Raw genomic sequence first — 22,014 nt, forward strand, 5'->3', positions numbered from 1 at the left:
CGCTGGAGCCTCCAGAGGGAGCGTGCCCTGCCACACCTTGACTCCCACCCCCAGAACTGAGACAGAGTCACCCGGTGTGTGGTACTTTGTTTTAGCAGCTGGGGGAAATGAATGCAATCCCTGCCCGACTGCTTCAAACTGCCGGGATCATCGGGGACACCTGGGGGGCTCAGCCGTTGAGCGCCTGCCTTAGGCTCAGGTCGTGATCCCAGTCCTGGGATTGAGTCCTGCATCGGGTGCTTGCAAGGAGCCTACTTCTCCCTCTGCCTGTGTCTGCCTCTCTGTCTGTGTCTCTCATGAATAAATAAATAAAATCTTAAAAAAAAACTGTCAGGATCATCAAAAAAACAAGGTAAGTCAGGAGCTTCTATCTATCCACTAGATTGGATGCTCCCCAATTCATGAATTGCTGGGGGGGGGGGAGAAGCCAGTAAATTCTTTAAAATTCCAAATGTGAGGAAAGTCTGAGAAACTGCCACAGCCCAGCAGCACCTAAGGTGACATGACGGCCTAATGTCCTGTGGTGTCCTGACTGATGTCCTGGACAGGAAAAGGCCACTAGGGAAAAATAGAGGAAATCTGGATAAAGAACAGACTTCCGTTCATCACGGAATATGTCAGTCTTCGTCCATCAATTATCCACAAAAAAAGAAAAAAAAAGGACTATCTTAATGGAAGATGTTAATAGTAGGGAAACTGGGTACGGTTTCATACGGCAACTCTGTACTAGCGTCACAATTTTTCTGTAAATAGGACCGTTCTGGAAAATAAAGCGTATATTTTTAAAAGTAAAATAAAACAAAAAGTGTTGAAGGGATCAGTGTCTTGGCTCTGCCCTCCCGCAGCCGGGGCCGCGGTCACACGCCTGCGTTCCCCTGCACCTGTTCCCTCACCTGAAGACCGAGGCGGGCTGGCTTGAGGGCCGTGGAGCCATCGCCATCTGCAGCTCCACCTTCACCCCCGGTGAGGGGTGGCTCCTGGAATTTGGGGTGAATAGCATGGGCCTCACACGGCTCTGAGGACACGCCCTGCACAGGTGAGCGGACAACACGAATGTCCCCCCTCCTTCTCTGTTCTGCTACAGCGACCTGGGACCGGTGACCTGAGAAGAGGCTGCGCAGTGAGACACGGGACGCCCCTCAGATCACAGGGCTCCAGACCGTCATGTCTTTAATGTTCTGCAAGTGGCCCCACAGACGGGGAGGGAATAAATACAGAAGGGTTGTAAGATGCAGTGCGCCCGGCCCCCAGCCTGGGAAGCGGGGGAAATGCCTGTAGGCCTCAGTTTCCCTCGTCTGTAAACAGGTGAGAACACGCAGGGTTTTGCAGGTCTCCCCGCCCGGGCTTCCCCGACCTCAGGCTGGCGGTGGCGCCTCCGGCCCGCTAGGGGGCGCCAGAGTCCGGTCCCTCGGGCTGCAGGACCACGCCCCCCGCCCCGGGGCGGCGCACCCCGACCGCGGGGTGGGATGGGGGGAGGTCACGGCCTCTGCCCCGGAGAGCACCCAGCACTGCCCCGGGCGGGCCGAGTCCCCTCCCCTCTCCTCACCCCTCCACCCCGCCGTCCGCAGTGGCCCTGGTGCTCCCCTTCCGAGGAGGTCAACGGGGTCAAGGGAGGGCGAGCCCAGGGGCTGTCCCGGGGCGCGGACTACGGAGGGGGCGGCGTCCGGCCTCCAAGCCCCGACTCCCTCGGCCCTTCCGCCGCCTGGACGTGGGGCTGAGCACAAGGGGCGGCGGGGCTCCCCGGGCCCGTCCGCCCGCAGGTCCCGCTGCCACGCGCGGGTCTGAGCCCCGGGGGCAGCGCGGCCTGGGTCACAGCAGGTTGATCTCGTCCAGGTAGCGGGCCAGGACCGAGTCCCGCACGTCCTTGAAGACCTTGCGGATGTTCTGCGTGTCCGTGGCGCACGTGTAGTGGCTGAAGAGGCGCCGGGAGCGCGGGCCCTTCCTGCCCCCGTCAGCACCGTCCACGCAGCTGGCGTACATGCCCGTGTACATGTCCAGGATGAACCTCTTGGCTGCCTCCGCGTCCTGCCTCGGGCCTGGGGGGACGGGGGGGGCGGTCAGGGCACGCGGCCCGTGGGGCAGGCGGAGACTCTCCCTCCTGGGCCAGGAGGGGCCTTGGAGCCCCTGCTCCAGACGTGGCCGCCCCCGGGGCTGCAGCGGCCGCAGGGACCACGCACCGCGGTGCCGGGGGCGCCATCTTGGGCCTTCCTAGAGGGCCACGTGACCGCCAGGTCCAGCCAATGGGAGCCTCAAGAAAGAGCTCCGCTGGTCACGTGACCTGGAATGGACCAATAAGACTTGGCTCTGAGACTTTGGGCAGAACTACGTCAAAGAAAGAAACTCTCTTGGCTGGGCTTCCGACTGACGGGATGGGAACTTGGAGCTGCAGAGAAAGATCTCGCTGAGAGGTGCAGATGGGTAAACTGAGGCCAAGGGAAGGGGAGGGATGGCCACCCTGGTGAGGCAGTGGACACGCTCAGTCTCTATTTCTGTGTCGGTATCTCCGTCCCTCTGTCTGTCTCTGGAGCCCAAGACCCGACTCTGCTGCTACTGGCGGGGTTGCCTTATGATGTCCATGTAACTGCCATGAGCCTCAGTTTGCTCATTTGCAAAAAGGGGATCCTGACAGCCCCAAGCCTCCCAGAGTTGTGAGGACTCGGTGCAATCATGTAGAGGGCTCTGGGCTCAATAATCAGAATGTTATTATCATTCTTCCAGAAAGGCAGGGTACTCAGTGGGTAAGGCTGGTGGTGGCTCCTGATCCAGGCAGCCTGGGTTTGAAGCCTGCCTCTGCCACTCACTGGCAGTGTGGCCTTTGGCAAGTGATTGCACCTCCCCGTGCCTCGGTTTCCCCATCTATAGTGGTGAGAAAAAAGAATTCTACTCCACAGGACTTTTTAGTGAGGATTAGACTAGTCCATACACTAGGGTGCCTCCAACGGTGTTAGATGCGTGAGCTGTCGTTATAATCACAGATATTATTTAGTATAGAAGAGGAAAGGACCAAGAGCCAGAAGTTGGCAGAGTACTCTAGCCTGTGGCTGGGAGAAAAAGATGAGTCACGAAGGCCCTTTGATGTGAAGGAAAACAGTCCCTCAAAACTGCCCACTTTATCCCCATCCCCAAATCTCCAGGCCATGCCCCCATCCCCAAGGCTACTCAGCTGGGGAGGGAGTCAGGGCTGTCCCCCATGATGGAACAAGTTCACATCTGTCTCCCAGGCCCCAAGTCTTCTGGATCAGATTGGCTGAGATGGCTTCACATGGGCTCTGAGACCTGACAGGGCCAAGGGTCATGCTCATGGTGATGTCACCAAGCTACCGTGGTTGTGTATGGGAGTGAATAGCTCCCCCCCAAATTTATGTCCACCCAGAACCTCAGAGTATGACCTTATTTGGAAATAGGGTCTTTGCAGATGTAATTAGTTGGCTTGAATTGAGGTCATACTGGACTCGGGTGGGCCCGGTAGCCAACGACTGGAGTCCTTATAAGAAGAGGAAAGACACAAACACACACACAGAAGGCCATGTGACAACTGAGGCAGGTCGGAGAGATGTATCTATAAGCCAAGGGACCCCAACCAGAGGCTAGGGGAGATGCTAGGAGTCAGAGCCTCCAGAAGGACCAATCCTGCCGACATCTTGATTTCGGATTTCTGGCTTCCTTAATTGAGGGGGACACCCTTTGCTTGTTTTCTGCCCCCTTGTTTATGGCCCCAGGAAATAAAGTCAGCTGTCTCCAGGAGGGCTGCCATCACCCCCTCGCTGTAGTTGGGAGGCATTTGGCCATGAAGAGGGGAGTCTGCTTGCCTCCTCCTGACTGAGCTGCCCTGAGCAACCTGCCTGACCAGTAGAGTGAGGCGTCTGTAACCACCCGCAACTTCTGAGGCTCCCCCCATCCCAGGGGTGAAGTCTGGCTACCCCAAAACAGCCATGAGGTGAGGAAGCCCAAGCCTCGTGAAGGGGCCGTGGATTAGGAGACACCAGATGGAGCCAGGGAGGGGTGCAGGGGGAGAGTAGGAGGGAGTGAGGAGCAGGAGAGAGGGAGGAGGGGGAGGCGGGAGGGAGAGGGAGAGAGGTGCAGAGGGATCAGACCCACAGTGGAAGAAGCCACCTTGGAGGTGCATCTCCATCCGGCCACCTCAGCTGATGCCACACGCATGGAACATGAACTTACCCACCTCCACCCTTCCCAAGTTCCTGCCCCACAAAAACGTGAGCAAAGTCGAATGGAGGCCTCAAGCCCAAGGTCAGGGGCAGTGTGTCGCTCAGCTGGGATACGTGCACCAGCCCCTCCCAGTGGCCCTCCAGGGAAGTGCGAGCCAGTACACCCCTTCCTGGGACCCACCAGACCCCCACCTCCCCTCTCCATCTTGACCCCGTGTCCTGCTGTCCAGACGGCCAGGCCCTGTGCCCCTCGGGCTGCTGGTGCTGAGGGCTCGCTCCCAAACCTGCTCCTGCCACATGCACCTGCCCAGACACGATGCAAACCTATTGCTACAACCCACTGCATGAAAGGAGGTCACCGTGTCTAGGAAAACAGAGCTGCGTGCCTTGGAAGGACTTGTCCAAAGGTCAGGCACTGGTTTCCTTTCAAATCTGCTATCTTAGATATAGATAAGGTGACTGCGAAAGAGTCGAAAAAGAAGTCTCAAAAAACTAGGAAGATTCTGGAAAGGCTGTTGACGCCTTCCAGGTGTGGCTGATGACAATGAACCCTACAGCAGACCCACATGCAACAGATCTACACCTGCCTGTCCAGGGCCCCCTGCTCGCAGCCACGGCATCGGGAATGATGGCGCCTGTACCTTCCCCCCATGCTGCAGAGGGGGACACGGAGACTCGCAGCTTGGGTCTGGAACTCGGGTCTGTCCCATCCCATCTGAAACTCACTGGCTCTGGCTGGGCTAGGGTCCAGGCCAGCATCTCTCTTGGGAGGTGCTTTTGGGAGGTGAAGGCTACAGAAAGTTCTAGAACCACTCACCCTGGAAACTGGGGAAGTAGGTAGCCAGGTGGGAAGTGGGGATCTTCTCCTCCAGGATGTCAGTTTTGTTGAGGAAGAGGATGACAGACGTGCTTTTGAACCAGGGCAGTTCCAGGATGGTGCCAAATAGGGCCAGGCTCTCCTTCATTCGGTTCTAGGTCGAGGGGAACGGGCAGGTCATTGATCCAACAGCCAGCTTGGCCCAGACAGGAGCCCTCCCCCACGTCTCCACATTGGGCTGTCAGCCTAACGTCCAGGGGCTCGGGGCCCCCGATTCCCAGCCGGGTCAGAGGGGGTGCGCCCGTGCTTTGGCGCAGCCTGTACTGGTTTGACTAGTGCCCCCCACAAATTCATGTCCCTCTGGAACTTCAGAATGGAACCTTATCTGGAGATAGGGTCTTTGAAGATGTAAAGAGGTAAGAAGAGGTCATGCTAGATAGATTGCCACCTCCACTGCCAGGGGTCCCTTCCAAAGAGGGGACATTTGGTGGGAATCTCTGGGTGGCCCAGCAGTGTAGCGCTGCCTTTGGCCCAGGGCGTGATCCTGGAGACCCAGGATCGAGTCCCACGTCGGGCTCCCTACATGGAGCCTGCTTCTCCCTCTGCCTGTGTTTCTGCCTCTCTTTCTGTGTGTGTCTCTCATGAATAAATAAAATCTTTAAAAAAAAAAAAAGAGGGGACATTTGGACACAGATACACGGGGGTAAGGCCAGGTGACCACAGAGGCAGAGATGGAGCGACGAGTGTACAGGCCAAGGGACCCCGAAGCAAGGGGAGCTGGGGACAGAGTCTCCCTCACGACTCGGGAGGAAGGAGCCTGGCTGATCCGGGGCGCGTGGCCTCCAGCGCTGGGAGAGGGGGTGTCTCTGTGGCTCCTGCCCCCAGGCTGTCGTCCTTTATCACGACAGCCCCCAGCAAACTAGAACATCACATGCGGCTGCATTCGAGCAACATCTGTGGCGGCATGACCTCAAACTCATTGTTTCATTTGGTCTGAAAGTCAAAATCATAGCATCTGACCCCTGGACCCTCAGACTGTGCGTGTAAAGCTTCACACCCTAAAAGTGCAAAGGCCTGAAGTGATCCGGGTCTTAATCGGGAGAAGAGTTCACAAAAGAGCGATGCGCGGCCTTTCCGAATAAAAGCAGGCCACTGTCCCCGGGGCATGACCCATTTTCCCGGGCCAGCTGCACTGTGCTTCCTGGGGGCCCTGTCTTGGGGGCTTGAGTGTCCCTTAGAGAGAGAGTCCAGGGTCCTGGCCACACACTGCTCGTGGATCTGGGTCTGGGGACTCAGTGCTCTGGCCACGGAAAGGTGAGAGTGGAGCTGAAAGCCACACCAGACACACACAGGCCCGCTCAACAGTGGCAGTGGGTTCCTGCTCAGCCGTGGCCCGGGCCAGGAGGAGGCGGCGCCCCTGTCCCCGCGGTGGCCCTCACCTCCTGGTTATTCTCCTCCAGACACTGGTCGTATTCACTCAGCGAGGCCAGGTAGATGAGGGCAATCACGTTCTCGAAGCAGTGGATCCACTTCTTGCGTTCTGACTTCTGGCCCCCGACGTCCACGATCCTGCCGATTCGGGAATCACCCCGTCAGACCTAGCCAGGGCCCCCGGCCGTGGCACCCCAGACCCCGGGCACTCTGGGGCATGTCGAGATCAATATATAATCAATGCCAGCCTCTGGGCCAATGCCTCTGCTGTGTTACCGCATTTCACCCCTTGAGGCAGGTGTTACTGTTCGGCCCATGAAGAAACTGAGGCACGGGAGGGGAGACCTTGGCAAGCCTCTGGACTGGGCTGCCTGATTTGCACCCCGCGGAGGACAGCAGGTCAGACACACCCGGGGCCTGCCTGGTTCTGGCCCGGTGACCTGGGGCAAACTGCAGAACATGTCCAGAACTCAGTTTCCCCACCTGCGGCGACATGCGCATTGTTCTGACCAGCCGACACCATCCCCTCTGTGTGTGGCCCAGGGCGAGGGCCCAGCCTCCACCACACACCGCAACAAAAGCCCGAGCCCTCACGTCTTCCTGTTCTCTCTAAGAAATGTGGGTCAGTGATAACAAGGCTTGCATCATCTCCCAGGGGATGGGACTGTTACCCAGGCAGCCGACAGGAAATGCCAGGAGCCCCAGAGCAAGAAGAGACTTGCCCCTTTGTACGGATGGGAAACCAAGGCTGGTACCCTGTGGCTCCCGATCCCTGAGCCCCACCCCGCTGGTGCCTCTTCAGACTCCCTGAAACCCCAGAGCAGAACGGGGTGGGCAGTAGCTGACAGCGGGGCTCTGGAGACTGAGACAGATGTGGGGAGGCTCCTTGCCAGCCTCCCTTCTCCTAGTCCCAGCTTCCTCTGAGCCCTCGCTCCCTGGATTAGGCCTAAGAACACACTCAAGGCTCCCACCTGAAAATCAGTGCCTTAGCCCAGCCTTTCCTGTGAGCTTCTCCAACCTCTACCTTCATTCCTAAACTTTGATCAATTCATCCATCTATCTGCCCATCCACCACCCACCCACCTATCCATTCATCACACATGTATCCATCCGTCCATCCACCCACCCATCCATCTACCTGCCCATCTACTCACCCATCCACCCATCTCTCTGTCCATCCATCTACCCACCCACCTACCCCCCCATGCATCCATCCATTCACCGGCCCGTCCACACACCCTCCATACATACACCCATCCCTCCATCCATTTGTTCATCCTTCCGTCTACCCAGTCATCCTCTCACATTCACCAACTTCCCCTCTGATCTTGAGCTGATCATCACTGGGAAAGCAGGAGAATCAAACTCACCCCCTAGCCTTGGGGGGCTCTCCATCAGGGGAGACTGATGGCAAACAGAAAATTATGAACCATCTTCATCAGGAAAAGGCCAGAGGAGCATGTTTGGGGGGTCAATCCAACGAAGCATGGGACACAGTAGGGTGAAGTGAACACACCCATGTTGCACCCTGCACCCTCCACAGCTCCCTGCCATCAGCTCACAGACACAGAGCTCGCGGAGGTCACCGATGACCCTCTCATCACCAACCCCAGAAGTCACTGCTCTCAGTGAACTCTTCCCGACCTCGCCTTAGCCTTTGACGCTGGCCCTCATTCTGCATGGACGACCCCTCACTGCGCTGGCCACTCACACCTCTGCCTTCCAGCTCAGGCCTCTGTGTGTCCAGCTACCTCTGAGATGCCCCGGACCCCAAAGACTGCAGTGCCCCAAACGACTTCATTGTCTAATCAAATACCTCCACGCTGCCGCCGCCACTGTGGCCCAACGTGTACCCCGTCCCCTTGATTCTCAGATCCTTACACGCATCTAGTCTTGCCCATTCTACACCAAAACGATTTTTGCACCATCCCCATGACCACTGCCATGGCCCCTACCCTTCCTGTCTGGATCGTGACTCTTGCCTCCTCCTGAGTCTCCTGACCCCCAGCCTCACGCCCTCAAGGGGGTCACCCTCTGAGCTTCCCCAGCCCTGAGCCCATCCCTCTGGACTATCACTGACCACACAGTCTCTGTCTCCTGCCCAGCAGCCCTTCGAGAGTCCTCCTAGTGAACGCCTACTCATCCTTCAATGCCCTAATATCGATGTCCTCTCTATAGACCTGCACCCCTGGAGCTCTGATTGCCCCCCTTCGAGGGGACTGAAGGTGCCTAGATCTAGCTCTGCCCCCTGTGGCCTGGAAGCCCCTTGAGGACTGTGACTAGGAAACTCCTACTCACCCTTCAGGGCCTCAGGGCCTTTGCCCCTCCTATAGGAAGCTTCCCCCCCGCCCTGCCCCCCAGGCTGTGAGCTCACCGCAGGTTGGTCTTCTGCACAGAGAAGCAGTACTCATTGATGCCAGTGGTAGGCATGCGGCTCCGGAGCACGTCCTGTGCTGTGGGCACATAGCCCTCCTCGGTGATACGCTCCAGGTGGGACAGGTAGCTGTGGAGTGAGGAGCCCTGAGGCCCGGTCTTACAGCCTTAGTTTGTTTCTCAGACCCCACCCCAAAGCCCAATGAGGTGCCTGCTCGGGGAGGGGAGCTCCCGGGGAGGGCCCAGGATCTGTGGGTCTGCAGGTGGCCCGGAAACATCACCCTGAGGCTGTGGGAGCATTGAGGAGAAGCGGTTTCACCCTCGGAGCAGTGTGACCTCAAGGACAGTGTCACTGGGGAGGGGTGTCACCTTCAGGGAGCTGTCACCCCAGGGGTGGTGCTGTCCCAAGAAAAGTGATGGCCTGGGAGTAGGCTCCCAGCTGCCAAATCAGCCTAGATGCGCAGCATCGTACTCAGGACGGCGTCACTGTGTGATGACGACCAGCGTCACCCCCGGAATGATGTCACTGTTGGAATAGCGTCACCCCAAGAGCTGCGTCCCCGCAGGAATGACATCATCACCCTGGAGCAAGACCATCTACAGCCAGCCCACCCCACAGCGTGTCCCACCGTGGCAGCCAACCAGCCTGGGCACCATCCTCCTGGGAGTTCATCCCTGGGGGCGTCTCCGCTGTGCCCTGCACCCCGCACCCGCTGCCCGCGGACCCCAGACTCACTACACGGCCGAGTCAAGCAGGTGGAACTCCCGGCGGCGCTCGTAGCAGGCCCGGATGCCGGCGTCCCTCCACAGCCACTGCATGGCCACGGCATAGCGCTTCTCGAAAGTGGTCACCTTGTAGGGGTCCTGGCTCATGACCAGACTGGCGTGGTGCTGGGGAGGGACAGACGGGCGAGTCAGGGCAGCCTGTGGGGCGGGCACCCTGCGCACAGCCCTGCGAGCCGCCGCCTGTCTCCGCGCCCGCCGCCCGATGCCCTTCCTGCTCCCGCCCTCCGCTCCGCTCCTTCCTTCACTGACGTGATTGTCCACAGATGGAGGGCAGAAGGGCAGCAGAGGACACATGTGCAGGGACGACAGTTCTGGTTCTTTGATGCATACGGGGCAGGTCGCCGCAGGTGTCCCCATTAGAGACTTAGTGCCATGACCCAGGTGGCCGGGTCTCTCGGGGAGGTAGAGGCATGTGCGGCCTCAGCCGCCCACCCAGTGGCCCCTCCTGTGTCCTCTTCCTCGCAGCAACCTCTGCTCCTCTGTCCTCCTTTCTTTCCAGCAGGAACACCTCACTGCTGCTCAGACTCCTGGGTTGGCCTGTGCACAGGCACGTGTGTGCACCGCTGTGTGTGTGCATGTGGGTATGTGTGCAGGTGGGCTTGCATACGCCTGTGAATCTGTGCGTGTATGTGCGTGCGCACATCTGGGCACATGCATGTGTGCTTATGTGGACTTGTGTGTCCCTCCGAGGCTGGGAGTGTGACGAAGATGTCCCAGAGCTCTAATTCACGCTGCATCGAGGTCCTCCCCGGTGCCATACAACAGGGAGAGGGAACGAAAGGTGTCAGGTTTGAAAACGAATACATTACACTGTTATTCACAGGTAACACGACTATGTGTAGAAGATCCAAAATCGTCTAGAGATGAGCTATCAGAAGAACATATAACTTAGCAAGGTCCCCGCATGCAAGATCCATAAATAAAAATCAAACGGGTGGCCATATATTCACCACTGACCATACAAATTTTTAAAAATTTAAATCCCATTTATGGTAGCACCAAAATATATCAAATACCTAAGGATAAAAAAAAATACCTAGGGATAAATCCAGCAACAGACGTGAAAGCTCTCTACACTGAAATGTAGAAAACATCACTAAGGAAAGATTTTAAGGATCTAAATAATTGGAGGGCTATGCCATGTTCATGGATTGAAAGAGCATCTTTTTCCGCTGCCCATTCTGCCCAAAGCAATCCACAGATTCCACGCAATTCTACCAAAACCCCAGAAAGGTGTGAAGGTGTGTGTGTGTGTGTAAACACTGACAAGATAATTCTAAACTATGTAGAAATGCACAAGGGCCCAGAGTAGCCAAGACAATTCTGGAGAAGAATAAAGTGGCAGGATTTCCACTGGCAGGCTCGAAGCCTAGATACCAGGAAGCTACACTCATCACCATGAAGCGATATTCACTCAAAGACGGATAAATTGGTCAATGGAACAGAACAGGGAGGATTAGCGGATCCAGGCATATTTGAACACCCGATTTATCACCAAGACGAGACCTTGATACTGTGAGAAAAGCGTAAGTGGCGCTGGTACAACTGAATATCTGCCCACAGGATGCGGGTGGGGAAGGAAAGAGAAACATAATCCCTGCCTCACACCGTACACAAAAATCAATTCCGGGTGGAATGTAAGTCTAAATACGAAACAATAAAAGACAGCGATGGGGGCCCCTGGGGGGCTCAGTGGTTGAGCGTCTGCCTTCGGCTCAGGGTGTGACCCCGGGGTCCTGGGATCGAGTCCCACATCGGGCTCCCTGCGTGGGGCCTGCTTCTCCCTCTGCCTGTGTCTCTGCCTCTCTCTGTGTCTCTCAGGAATAGGTAAATAAAATCTTAATAAATAAATAAAAGATGGCAGCAGAGAGTTTCATCATGACTTTGAGGTGGAAAACCATCTCTTGGGCAGCCCCGGTGGCTCAGCGGTTTAGTGCTGCCTTCAGCCTAGGGCATGATCCTGAAGACCTGGGATCGAGTCCCATGTCAGGCTCCTTGCATGGAGCCTGCTTCTCCCTCTACCTGTGTCTCTGCCCCTCTCTCTCTGTGTCTCTCATGAATGAATAAATAAATAAAATTTATTATGCCACAGATCTGTAAGAAGAAGAAGAAACAAAAAGGGAAGTACTTCTTTTTTGATGGGCAAAGGCCAAAACCAAAAACAAAAATGGGCAGAAGATGTGAACAGTCACCTCGCCAAATGGAACATCCGAGTTCCCAACAAACATATGGAAAGGTGTGCAACCTCCCCATTAATCAGGGCGGTGCGAATCACAACCACAGTAAAAACACTACCAAGAACCCTCCAGAACGGCTACACCGAGGTGACGGTGCCATGTGCAGGTGAGGACGTGCGGCAGGTGGAAGTCTTCGCGCGTGCGTGTGCGCTGCTGGCGGGAGCGTGGACTGGTACAACTGCTCGGAGACAGTTCGGTGTCTCCCCCTAATCTTTTTTTTAAGATATATTTTTATTTATTTATGATAGACAGAGAGAGAGCGGCAGAGACACAGGCAGAGGGAGAAGCAGGCTCCATGCCGGGAGCCCGACGCGGGACTCGATCCCGGGACTCCAGGATCGCGCCCTGGGCCAAAGGCAGGCGCTAAACCGCTGCGCCACCCAGGGATCCCATCTCTCCCTAACCTAATCCACTTTATGATCCGCATCCACCTCTACGCGAACACCCAACGGAAATGCAAAGGCTTTCACAAATGGCTCATGGCGGAGACGAACGAACCGCCACTTCGCCTCCAAACACGGAAGGGCCACAGATCAACCATGCAGTGCCACAGGCCACACGTGGCAGAAAATTCCGTGTCATTCCACGTAGGGGAAGTTCAAAAACTAGGCAACGTGCTGATGGGAGATGGGCTAGTGGTTAGGCCTGGGCCGGAGGGTGGTAGTGATTTCGGGAAGGGGCCTCATGTTCTGCTTCTTGTCTCCAGGCAGTGGTTACCCACGTGTTTGCTCTGTGATGATTCACCGAGCCCGCCGCCTGGCTTCTTTGGCTCGCGTGTTATGTCCCAACAAAAAAAAAAACAAAAAAACAAAAAAACTACGTTACTTTGTAAGGAAAGGCGGTGTAACGGAAGGTGGTGACAGGGCCAGCAGGTGCTTATCTTGAGTCTTCCACTTGGGGACTGTGAATATCAAGCTAAGTGTCCCCTCTCCTCTTGCTTCTCGTCTGGGAGGTGGGAATGACGGCCCCCAGCCGGAGGGGTTTCCTGGGGGTTAAAGTCATCCCATCCACTGATGCTCACCGCCCCCTACCCCCTTCAGGCCCCTGCCAAGAGCTTTCGGCTCCTTTAATTTATCGCGTTCTCACCACAAGCCCCGTGAGGATCTCCTGAAGCCCGGGACCGGCCCAGATTCAAACTCAGAAGCCTCCTGATCTGAGAAAGGTGATGTCAGCTGACGCCTGTCACAACGGCTATTATAAAACCCAAAGAAGGGATCCCTGGGTGGCGCAGCGGTTTGGCGCCTGCCTTTGGCCCAGGGCGCGATCCTGGAGACCCGGGATCGAATCCCACGTCGGGCTTCCGGTGCATGGAGCCTGCTTCTCCCTCTGCCTGTGTCTCTGCCTCTCTCTCTCTCTCTCTGTGACTATCATAAATAAATAAAAAAAAAATTAAAAAAAAAAAAACCCAAAGAAAAGACGAGCGGTGTGGACAAACTGGAACGCCTGCGCCCCGGCGGCCGTGGGAAACAGCCCGGAGCTTCCTCGAAAACCCTGAAACCCGTCTGCCCTGGGGTCCAGCGAGTGCTTCTGGGGGTCTGACCCGCAGGCCAGAGATGAGGATCTTGGAGAGGTCCTGGCGGCCCGCGGCCCTGCGCATCGCCGGACGGATGGCGCGAGCACAAGTCGTGGAAGAGGACGGGATTCTGCTCGGTAACGGCGCGCGTGGCCCCGCAGACGTCGTGGTAACAAATAAGCGAGGCACGGACGGTCCTGCTTCCACGCGACATCGAGAAAAGGCAAACCCACAGCCGCGGAGAGCAGAGTGGGGCTGGCGGAGGGGACTCGGGGGCCGCCGGCAGGGCATGACGTCGTAGTTACGCAGGATGAGCGCATTGCACAGGCCACCGGACCGGCCACCGCGCACCGGCCACCGAGACGGTTACAGAGGCAGATGGCCAGAGCGTTCCCGAGTAAACTTCCCTGGAAGGTGATGTGCCGGCCGCCGCATGGCTGCCCCCCCACCCCAGGGCAGGACTGTGTCAGAGTCGGCAGTGTGGATGTTTCCACAGCCAAACGGGGTGGCTCAAGACTCCCCCCCGGGAGCTGGGGCCCAGGGAGAGGTGACGGAGCCCACAGGTCCACGGGGACACATGGAGGGACACCAAGCTGCCTGGACGCACAGAACACCCCCAGGAAACTCCTGGGCTGTACAAACAAGCCCTGGGGACCCCAAATACGGCCCGGCCCCAGGTGCTGCCTGCAGGGTCTGAGGGGACACGGTCCTGACCTGGGAGGATCTGAGGGGGCAAGTGCTGGACTTTGGGGTCTGAGGACGCACATCCTGCCCCTGGGGGCCCTAGTGGACACAGCAGGGGTTTGGGGTCCGAAGGGACACGTCCCACCCTGAAGCCCAAGGCCCCACCCAGCTTGGAGCCCAGGAGGGGAGGCCCCAGGATGCTCACGCTGCTCTCAGGCCTGCTGAAGGGGATCTGCAGCCGCTCCATGGCCTCGATCATGGCCCGCATGGAGACGAAGATGTTCTGGTAGACGAGGGGCCGGAAGCCCTTGCGGTCCTCCTCCGAGTAGCCCGCCCCGTGGATGATCCGCATCTGCTTGATGAACGTGCTCTTGCCGCTCTCGCCAGGCCCTGGAGAGGCACACCACCAGCTCAGCCCCGGGGTCCCCCCCCAACCCCCAGGGCTCAAACCCTGGCTCGGCCAGGGCCGCACTCTGCAACCCTGGGCGAGTGCCTTCACCTTCTGGGCCTCAGTTTCCCCAGCTGTAAGATGTGGTTCGCAACAGACCCTGCCCGCTGGCTCTACCTGATGGTAAAGGAGTTCACTGTCAGGTGCTCCCAGGAGGGGTCAGCAAACCATGGCCCGAGGGGCCATCCAGCTGGTCACCTGTTCCTGCACGGCCAGCAAGTTTACAGTTTGTAGGATGGCTTTTATGTCTCTAAGACTGGTGGTTTTTTACATTTTATTTATTTATTCATGAGACACAGAGAGAGGCAGAGACACAGGCAGAGGAAGAAGCAGGCTCCCTGGGGGGAGCCCGATGCGAGACTCGATCCTGGGACCCCGGGGTCACACCCTGAGCCAAAGGCAGATGCTCAACCACTGAGCCACCCAGTCACCCCGCATCTCTAACACTTTTTATGGTTGTGGTTTTCACATTTTTAAACGATTGAAAGGAATAAAAAAAAACTATTTTGTCACATGTTGAAATGATACAAAATTCATATTTCGGTGTCTATAAATAAAGTTTTATTGGCACACAGTCACCTCCACATGTGTACGAATTGTCTACGGCTGTTTCCTCACCACAACAGCAGAGTCGAGCAGCCAGACAGAGACCATCTGGGCCCCAGGGCTGAAAATATTTACTATCTGCTTGTACAGGAAGAGTTACAGCATGCCTGCAGCGCTCGCGCTCTCGTCAGGAGTAGCAGCATTGACTGTAGTTAGAACTGCTGTTATTATTATTTGCTCTAATACTTTCAAGTAGAGAAACTTTTACAAAGGAGAGACGATAGGATAAATAGTGTTTAGCTGAATGTCAGGGGCGGCTTCTCCGTGGAGGTGACTTGTGGAGTTGAGATCCAAAGGCTGGGAAGGTTGGAGGAAGGGCACATCATGCAGAGGGCACAGCCCGTGCAAGGGTCCTGGGGCAGAAGCAGGCCTGGCGTGTTGGAGGAGCAGCGAGGAGGCCTGTATGGCTGGAGCAGAGTGGGTGAGGGAGAGAGAGGGAGGACAGGGAGGACAGGGAGGGGACGGGGCAGGTGCGTAGGGCCTCGGGGAGCGCGGAGAGGACTTGGACTTTTACTCCCGAGAGGAAGGAGCCCTGGAGAGTGGGAGGGGGGAGTGGAACACCTGCCCTGCGTCCTCATAGGTGTCCTCGGGTAGCTGCTGTAGTGAAGACAGACTGTGGTGCGCGTGGGCCGGAGCACGAGGGCCGGGGTGGAGGTCTAGCTCAGTGGGGGCTGGACCCAGGTGGAGAGAAAGGGCCATTCGAGAGAATCTGGGAGGCGACTCCACAAGTGGGGACCAGTGGACACGATTTATGGGGCCAAGTACAAGACGAGGCCCTCCTGAGCCCGGGGCACTGCGGGCCTGCCCAGGTCCCCCCTCCCTGCCCCAGAAGCTGCCCCTGGACTTGCCGCAGTCACACCTGGATTTTCGACACTGGGTGTTCCGGCCTCGGGGCTGGAAGCCCAAAGCCGAGGCTGAGCCCCGCAGCCTCCCTCTCTGGTGCCTCCGTCTTCCCTCCTGGCTCCTCCAGCACCTCCCCGCCCCGCGCTGCCCGGCTCCTCCTGGGGGCCCTGGCATGGGGTCCTTCCAGGGACAGGCTGGCGGGCTGGGAGGAGGAACAGGGAAGCAGCAGCAAAGGAAGGGGTGGCCTGGCTGGAGCCCAGAAAGAGGAAATGGGGCAGAGGGGGCAGAGGGAGGTGGAGGGTGGGGAGTGTGGGCAGCGGGGAGACGAGCAGGTGCCGTCTTGCATCACCCCCCACCCCGGGCTCCCTGGCCCTACACATCCGAGGGCAACAAGGGCAGGCCGGGGGGACACCGGGTCTTCGTTAGGTCCGCTAGACCTCGAGCTCTAGCCCCGAGGGACATTAGGGGGAAACGGGGCGAGCGTTCGGGCTGCGGGTCAGGGGTGCGAGCCAGGAACTCCTCACCTGCTCTCGGCTCCGTCCTGGGGCGCCCCGCTTCGTGGTGGGCTCAAACCCACCAAGTATTTAGGGGCAAAAGGTGTCAGGTCTGCAACGTACTTGCAAACCGTTCAGGGAAACGACGAGAATGTGTGTGTTAACTATAGGACTACAGAGCGCGCAAGTTGTAGCTGTCGTTAAGCACCGTGTCACCGTGTCAATTGTGAATATAGACACCTGCTCGTCTGGCGGGGCGGGGGGCGGAGGAAGAGTGGAGAAGGGGGAGAAACCTCCCGGCGTCAGGTGCGCGTGAGACGCGGAGTGGGATCCGGAGCAGAAAAAGGGCCGCGTAAACCAGCCCCACCCGGGGCCCGAGCGGCGTCCGCGTGCATCTCTCAGCGGTGACAAACGTGTGCGTTACTCGAGATGCGAACGCGAGGGGAGACCGTTCAGGAGCAGCGGCCACCTTTGCCACTTTCCTGTCATTCTAGAATCGTTCCAACATAACAAGTTGCTCCAGGACGCCCCACGCCACGGGTCCACAGCCTGAAACTCTGCAACGTGAAGCCGCGTGTGCCCCACATTGCGGAATGTCTCAGGTTACGGGAGGGACGCCTCCGGCCCAGCGAATGTCCCCGCCGCGATCACGCGAACATCAGGTGTCGAGGCACAGCTCTCCGGCCCCCGGGGCTCCCCTGAGCCCAACACGCACCGTCTTCCAGAGCCTCACCTGACGGACCGACGGCTCCTGGCTCACTCTTCATGTGGGGAAACTGAGTCCCAGACTGGCTGATGGGATCGCCGTGGGCCGTGCAGCTGGCAAGCGGCCGAGCTGGGACTCAGACCTCGTTCTGCCTGAGGCCAGAACTCGTGGGTGTTAAGGACGACACCAGAAAGTTCCCCATAACAGTAATCCCGGCGAGCATGACTTAACTCTTGGCGTCCGCCGGGCCCGGGGCCACGATACTCCGCGCCTGTCCTCGGTCAGTCCGCACAGACATGCCCTCTGGTTCACCAGGAGACACCGAGGACCAGAGAGGTGAGGCGGTTTTCCCAGGGGCACACAGCTAGCGGGGAAGCAGGAGCCCCCCCCGCCGGTGGGGCGTCACCAGGGCATCAGACAACGTCCGTCTGCGGACACTCGGAAGCCGGGCAGCTGCCAGGGGGCTGCCGGGGGTGGGGGTGCACTCAGGCCAGCCCCGGGGACCGCACCCTCTGACCTCCGGGCCTCGGGGCTCCCCCGGGAGTGTGAAGGGCAGTCAGAGGCCTCACAGGGCAACAGTTCCCCTGATTTTCTTCTCTTCTTTTTCGTGAAAGGGTAAAAAAAAATCCCAGTCCCGGGGTGCCTGGGTCACTCAATGGGTTGAGCATCATGATCCCGGGGTCCTGGGATCGAGCCCCGCGTCAGGCACCCTGCTCAGGGGGGAGTCTGCTTCTCCCTCCCCCCCCACTTGTGTTCTCTCTCTCTCTCTCAAATAAATAAAATAAAAATAAATCCCAGTCACCCCCACAATATGGATTGTGTGCCTCACGCATGGGTCACAACCTGATGTCTGAGGGTGGACCCCGCCCCCCCCCGCCTGAGGCCACCAAGGGCTGTGGACCGTCTCCAGCCCCAGGCTCTGGGTCCCCTGCGGGAACGTGACCCGCCCCCCCGGGGCTGGGGGCTGCGGGGAGAGCTCTTCCCACCAGCCGGGGCCAGAAGGGAAGTGACTGCTTCCTTCTGGGGATGGATGAGGAACTGGAACCTCACAGATGCCAGGAGGGGCCGTGCCAACCCCGAGCATCACGAGACACCCGTGCGGCTCCTTCCCTGGAGGATGCAGCCCAGGCACCTCGGACACTCCAAGAACTCAGCCTCGGGGGGCACAGGGAGCTGGCCCGGGGGGCTGGGGGGGCAGGCGGCTCAGCTTCATGCCAGGTGTGGGGTCGGACAGGCTGGCGACCCCAGACCAATCCCATGGTCCATCCCCTCCCTGGATCTCAGTTTCCCCATCTGTCCTTGGGGAGCCGGGGCTTTCCTCTCTGGGGGCACACGCACACAGAGGTCAAATACACGGACTCTCGAGCCAGAATCCCGGGTTCTGATCCTGGCCGTGCGACCCTGGGCCGATGGCCTCGCCTCACTGGGCTGCGGTGTCCCCATCAGGGGACGGGCGCTAGTGGACAGAGCTGGCTCCTTTAACGGCTTCCCTCAGATGCTCCTCGCTCCCCAACACACCAAGGGCTTCCTGTTGGGGACAGATGCCGGCCCGACCCTGCTTCCTCAAAAAGATCAGCCACCTCCAGGAAAAAATAACTTTTGGATTCAATTCCTGTTTTCGAGAGGGGAGAGTGGTGTGGAGGCCGCCCTCAGGGCTGGGGGGCTGGGGGAGGCTGTCAAGACCACAGTCCACGGCGCCGTCCACGGGGCCGGTCAGTGCTTGGGGCCGTGGACAAACCCCCCCACCACAGCAGGAGAAGGGGGCTCCATATGGGGGCCTGGCCGGGGTGCAGGGGACCGAGTGGGTGGGCCAGGGGACGCGGAGCGGCTCCAGGGGAGGGCACCCCCGAAACAGGATGCTCATCCATTGCCTTGTTGGTGTATAAGTTTGCTCTGGGCCTCTGCTCTGTGTCACGCCCCCACACTCCCGGGCCGATGCTCTGGACCCAGCAACCAGGGAGAGAGACACTGTCCCCACCTTTGTGCTGTTTGCTGTGCAGCTGGAGACACAGAAAATGAAGAACAAATAAACAAATCTGAGAGGGTGTCGGTGAGTGAGTGCACTGAAGAAAGATCAAGGGCATCAAGTGGAGGAATGAGGACTGGCTGCCCTCGTAGCCAGCGAGGCCGGGAAGACTCCTCCGAGGGGGCGACACACGAGCCTATGCTGTCTCGAGGGACGCTGACAGCTCCCAGCAGGAGAACAGCAAGTGCAAAGGCCCTGCGGTTTGGACATATGTACTTGAGGTGTGCAAGGGAAGATCGCCAACATTGATAACCCCTGAGCCTGATGGATGGGGAAAAAGCTAGCAGACGGAATGGAATGAGGGGTGCAGGGGGCGGGGGACACCACTCCAAATGCTCCAGGCCTGAAAAAGATGACGGCACGGGGGCCGCGGTGTACAACTGCATGCCCAGCCCTCTGACAGCTTCAAAAAATGGGCGCGTTCTTTGAAAGGCACCAACAGCCAAAACTCATTCAAGAAGAAATAACCCGGGACGCCCGGGTGGCTCAGCGGTGACCATCTGCCTCCGGCTCAGGGCGTGACCCCGGGGCCCGGGCTCCCCGCATGGAGCCTGCTTCTCCCTCTGCCTGTGTCTCTGCCTCTCTCTGTGTGTCTCTCATGAATAAATAAATAGAAATCTTAAAAAAAAAAAGCCCAACTAGCCCTCATTAACAGTATTATTAAAAAGCAGCCAATAAAACATCGTATATCATACGTATTATTAACCTAATAGCCTAACGAGTCTGAAGAAATCAGACACACCTATTAAAGTCATTAAATTCTTAATTAAAACCTTCCCGGCTCTGACAGCCTTCATTGATGACTTCACCACCGTCTAAGGAAAACAAAATACTCCCCGAAAAGCAGAGAAGCCAGGTGGCCACTGAAGGACTGTGGGGAAGCAGCAGGAGCCGGGGTGTGAGAGGCCGCGTGCCGGGGTCTGGGCCCCCCTGGGCCCCCCGGGCCGGCTTCCTTGGAAAACTAAATCACATAAACCTGAATTACATAAAAGGCTCGAGTCAGAAGGGCTCAGACGTGACCCTGGGGTTCCGGGCTCCCCCCGCCTCCCGCCGGGTCCTCAGCCCCCCCCAAACCAGGAAAAACGAGGCCACCGCACAGACGGCCGGCCTCCTGGCCTGGGGCCCGCAGACGCGCCTCGGGGACACCTGGCCGCTTCCCCAGTGACCCCCGCCCGGGGTTCAGGACATCCCACGTCCCACGCAGAGCGAGGCGGCGGCGGATGGGGGGGGGCGGGGGGGGGACACACGTGCGGGATGCGGCCTGCAGCTTCCGAGGCCACGGCCTCGAGCCCCACAGTCTGCCGGCCCCGCCGCTCCTCCCTCCCGCCCTGTTTTCTTCTCTTGCTTGCTTTTCTTGCTTCAGGAAATTATTTTATCTGCTCTTTGGTTTATGGGCTAACGTCTGAGCATCGCGGCACGACGTGGTCCCCGGGGGCCCGGACACTGCCCGTGTCCTTGGCCGCTGGGCCCCAGGAGTTACCCAATACATCGTGGGTATGAATGGATGAATGGAGCCGTCAGTCAGTCAATCAACTGGCCGGTCGGCCCGAGCCCACTGGCAACGCCCTGCCCCGGGACGAGCGGGGTCGAGCCCTCCCTGCGGCGGGGCCCTTGCGGCGGGCAGGGGAGAGGGCGGGAGGGCGGGAGGGCACCCCGCACCCACAGTCCCAGCGAGGCCCAGGAGCCGCAGCCCGGAGCCGGAGCCGGTAAGGCGGGCTGGGCCTGCCGCCCCCGGGGCCACCTCCGCTGGCACATGCCCCGCGAGGCGGCTGGTCGGCCCGGGCCGCGGGCCACCCCTTGGGACCAGACCTGGGGCTCTCTGCGCCTTAGTCTTCTCGCCCAGAAGTGGGTCTCCAGCTCTCCCGGCCCCGCCAGGGGTGAGCCCCCCCACCCCCGTCCTGGCCCGGGCCCCGGTGCCCCGCCGCCCTGCCCGCCCCACTCACCCAGCAGCAACAGTTTCAGCTCCCCGCGATCCCGCTTCTTCTGCTCCAGGAGGATCCTGTTGATCTCCTGGTCGATCCGGGCCGCCGCCTTCTCATCGTCCGTCAGGCAGCAGGGGCAGCAGCGCCGGGTCAGCGAGCGGGCCATGGTGGGGGCCTCAGCGGGCACGAGGCGGCATGGCCCCGGCCCCGGGAGGGCACCCCGGCCGGCCCTGGGGAGGGCTCCTGGCGCCGGCGCGCAGGGGCTGGCCGGGGGGTGCTTTCCTTGGGGGGTCACCCCAGGGACCCCTGGCGTCCCAGCCTCGGGCACCGGGGGCCCAGCTCTACGAGGCCTGAGTGCCCGGCTCAGGAGGGTGGGGGGCAGAGGAGGAGCCTGAGAAGGTGTGGAGGCTCAGGGCTCCCCGCCCATCTGCAGACCTGCCCGGCCCTGCCAAACTGGTTGAGGGTGGGTGCCCCCGGGGAGGGCGGGCTGCCGGCGAGGAAAGGCCCCGACCACAGTCAGCGTCCGTCCCAGTCCCCGTCCCCGCAGCGCCCGCTGGGCCCTCCTTCCTCATTCTGGAGAAGGGGTGGACTCCATCCTCCCGGCCTCTGACGCCGCCTCCAGGGTGGCCCCAGGCCCACCCCTTCTTCCCCTCCGCGGAACCAGTTAGGAGAGGTGATCAGAATGCCAATCTTTGATCTTTCTCAAAAAAACCCCTGAAGGCTGGGGGGCGGGGCGTGGGAATGGGGGGGCTCCCGTGTATGGGAGTTCTTCTTACCCCCCAGCTGCAGATGAGCAAACTGAGGTCGAGAGCCAGGAAATGACGTGCCCGGGCGGCCCCAGATGAGTGTTTGGCGGAAGGGCAGGATGGGCTGGGGAGCCCGCAGGCCCGGGCTCTAGGCGCTGACCAGGCCGCCTGGGAGCGGCCGTCCTTCTCCGCAGACGTTTACTGGGGGCCTACTGT

The 22,014-nt window shown here is 59.2% G+C and overlaps 1 protein-coding gene across 1 annotated transcript; it reads right to left on the minus strand.

Moving 5' to 3' along the window:
• Nucleotides 1–1,144: 1,144 nt before the first annotated feature.
• GNA15 (G protein subunit alpha 15) lies at nucleotides 1,145–21,802 on the minus strand. Its single transcript, XM_077860544.1, has 7 exons — nucleotides 21,074–21,802; nucleotides 14,213–14,397; nucleotides 9,524–9,678; nucleotides 8,789–8,917; nucleotides 6,423–6,552; nucleotides 4,984–5,137; nucleotides 1,145–2,036 (listed from the first exon to the last, which is right to left on the minus strand). The coding sequence occupies exons 1-7, from the start codon at nucleotides 21,216–21,218 to the stop codon at nucleotides 1,810–1,812; spliced, it is 1,125 nt and encodes a 374-aa protein (XP_077716670.1). The 5' UTR covers nucleotides 21,219–21,802; the 3' UTR covers nucleotides 1,145–1,809.
• Nucleotides 21,803–22,014: the final 212 nt, after the last annotated feature.

Source organism: Canis aureus, chromosome 19 (genome assembly GCF_053574225.1).
Source record: "Canis aureus isolate CA01 chromosome 19, VMU_Caureus_v.1.0, whole genome shotgun sequence".
Classification (NCBI taxonomy): domain Eukaryota; kingdom Metazoa; phylum Chordata; class Mammalia; order Carnivora; family Canidae; genus Canis; species Canis aureus.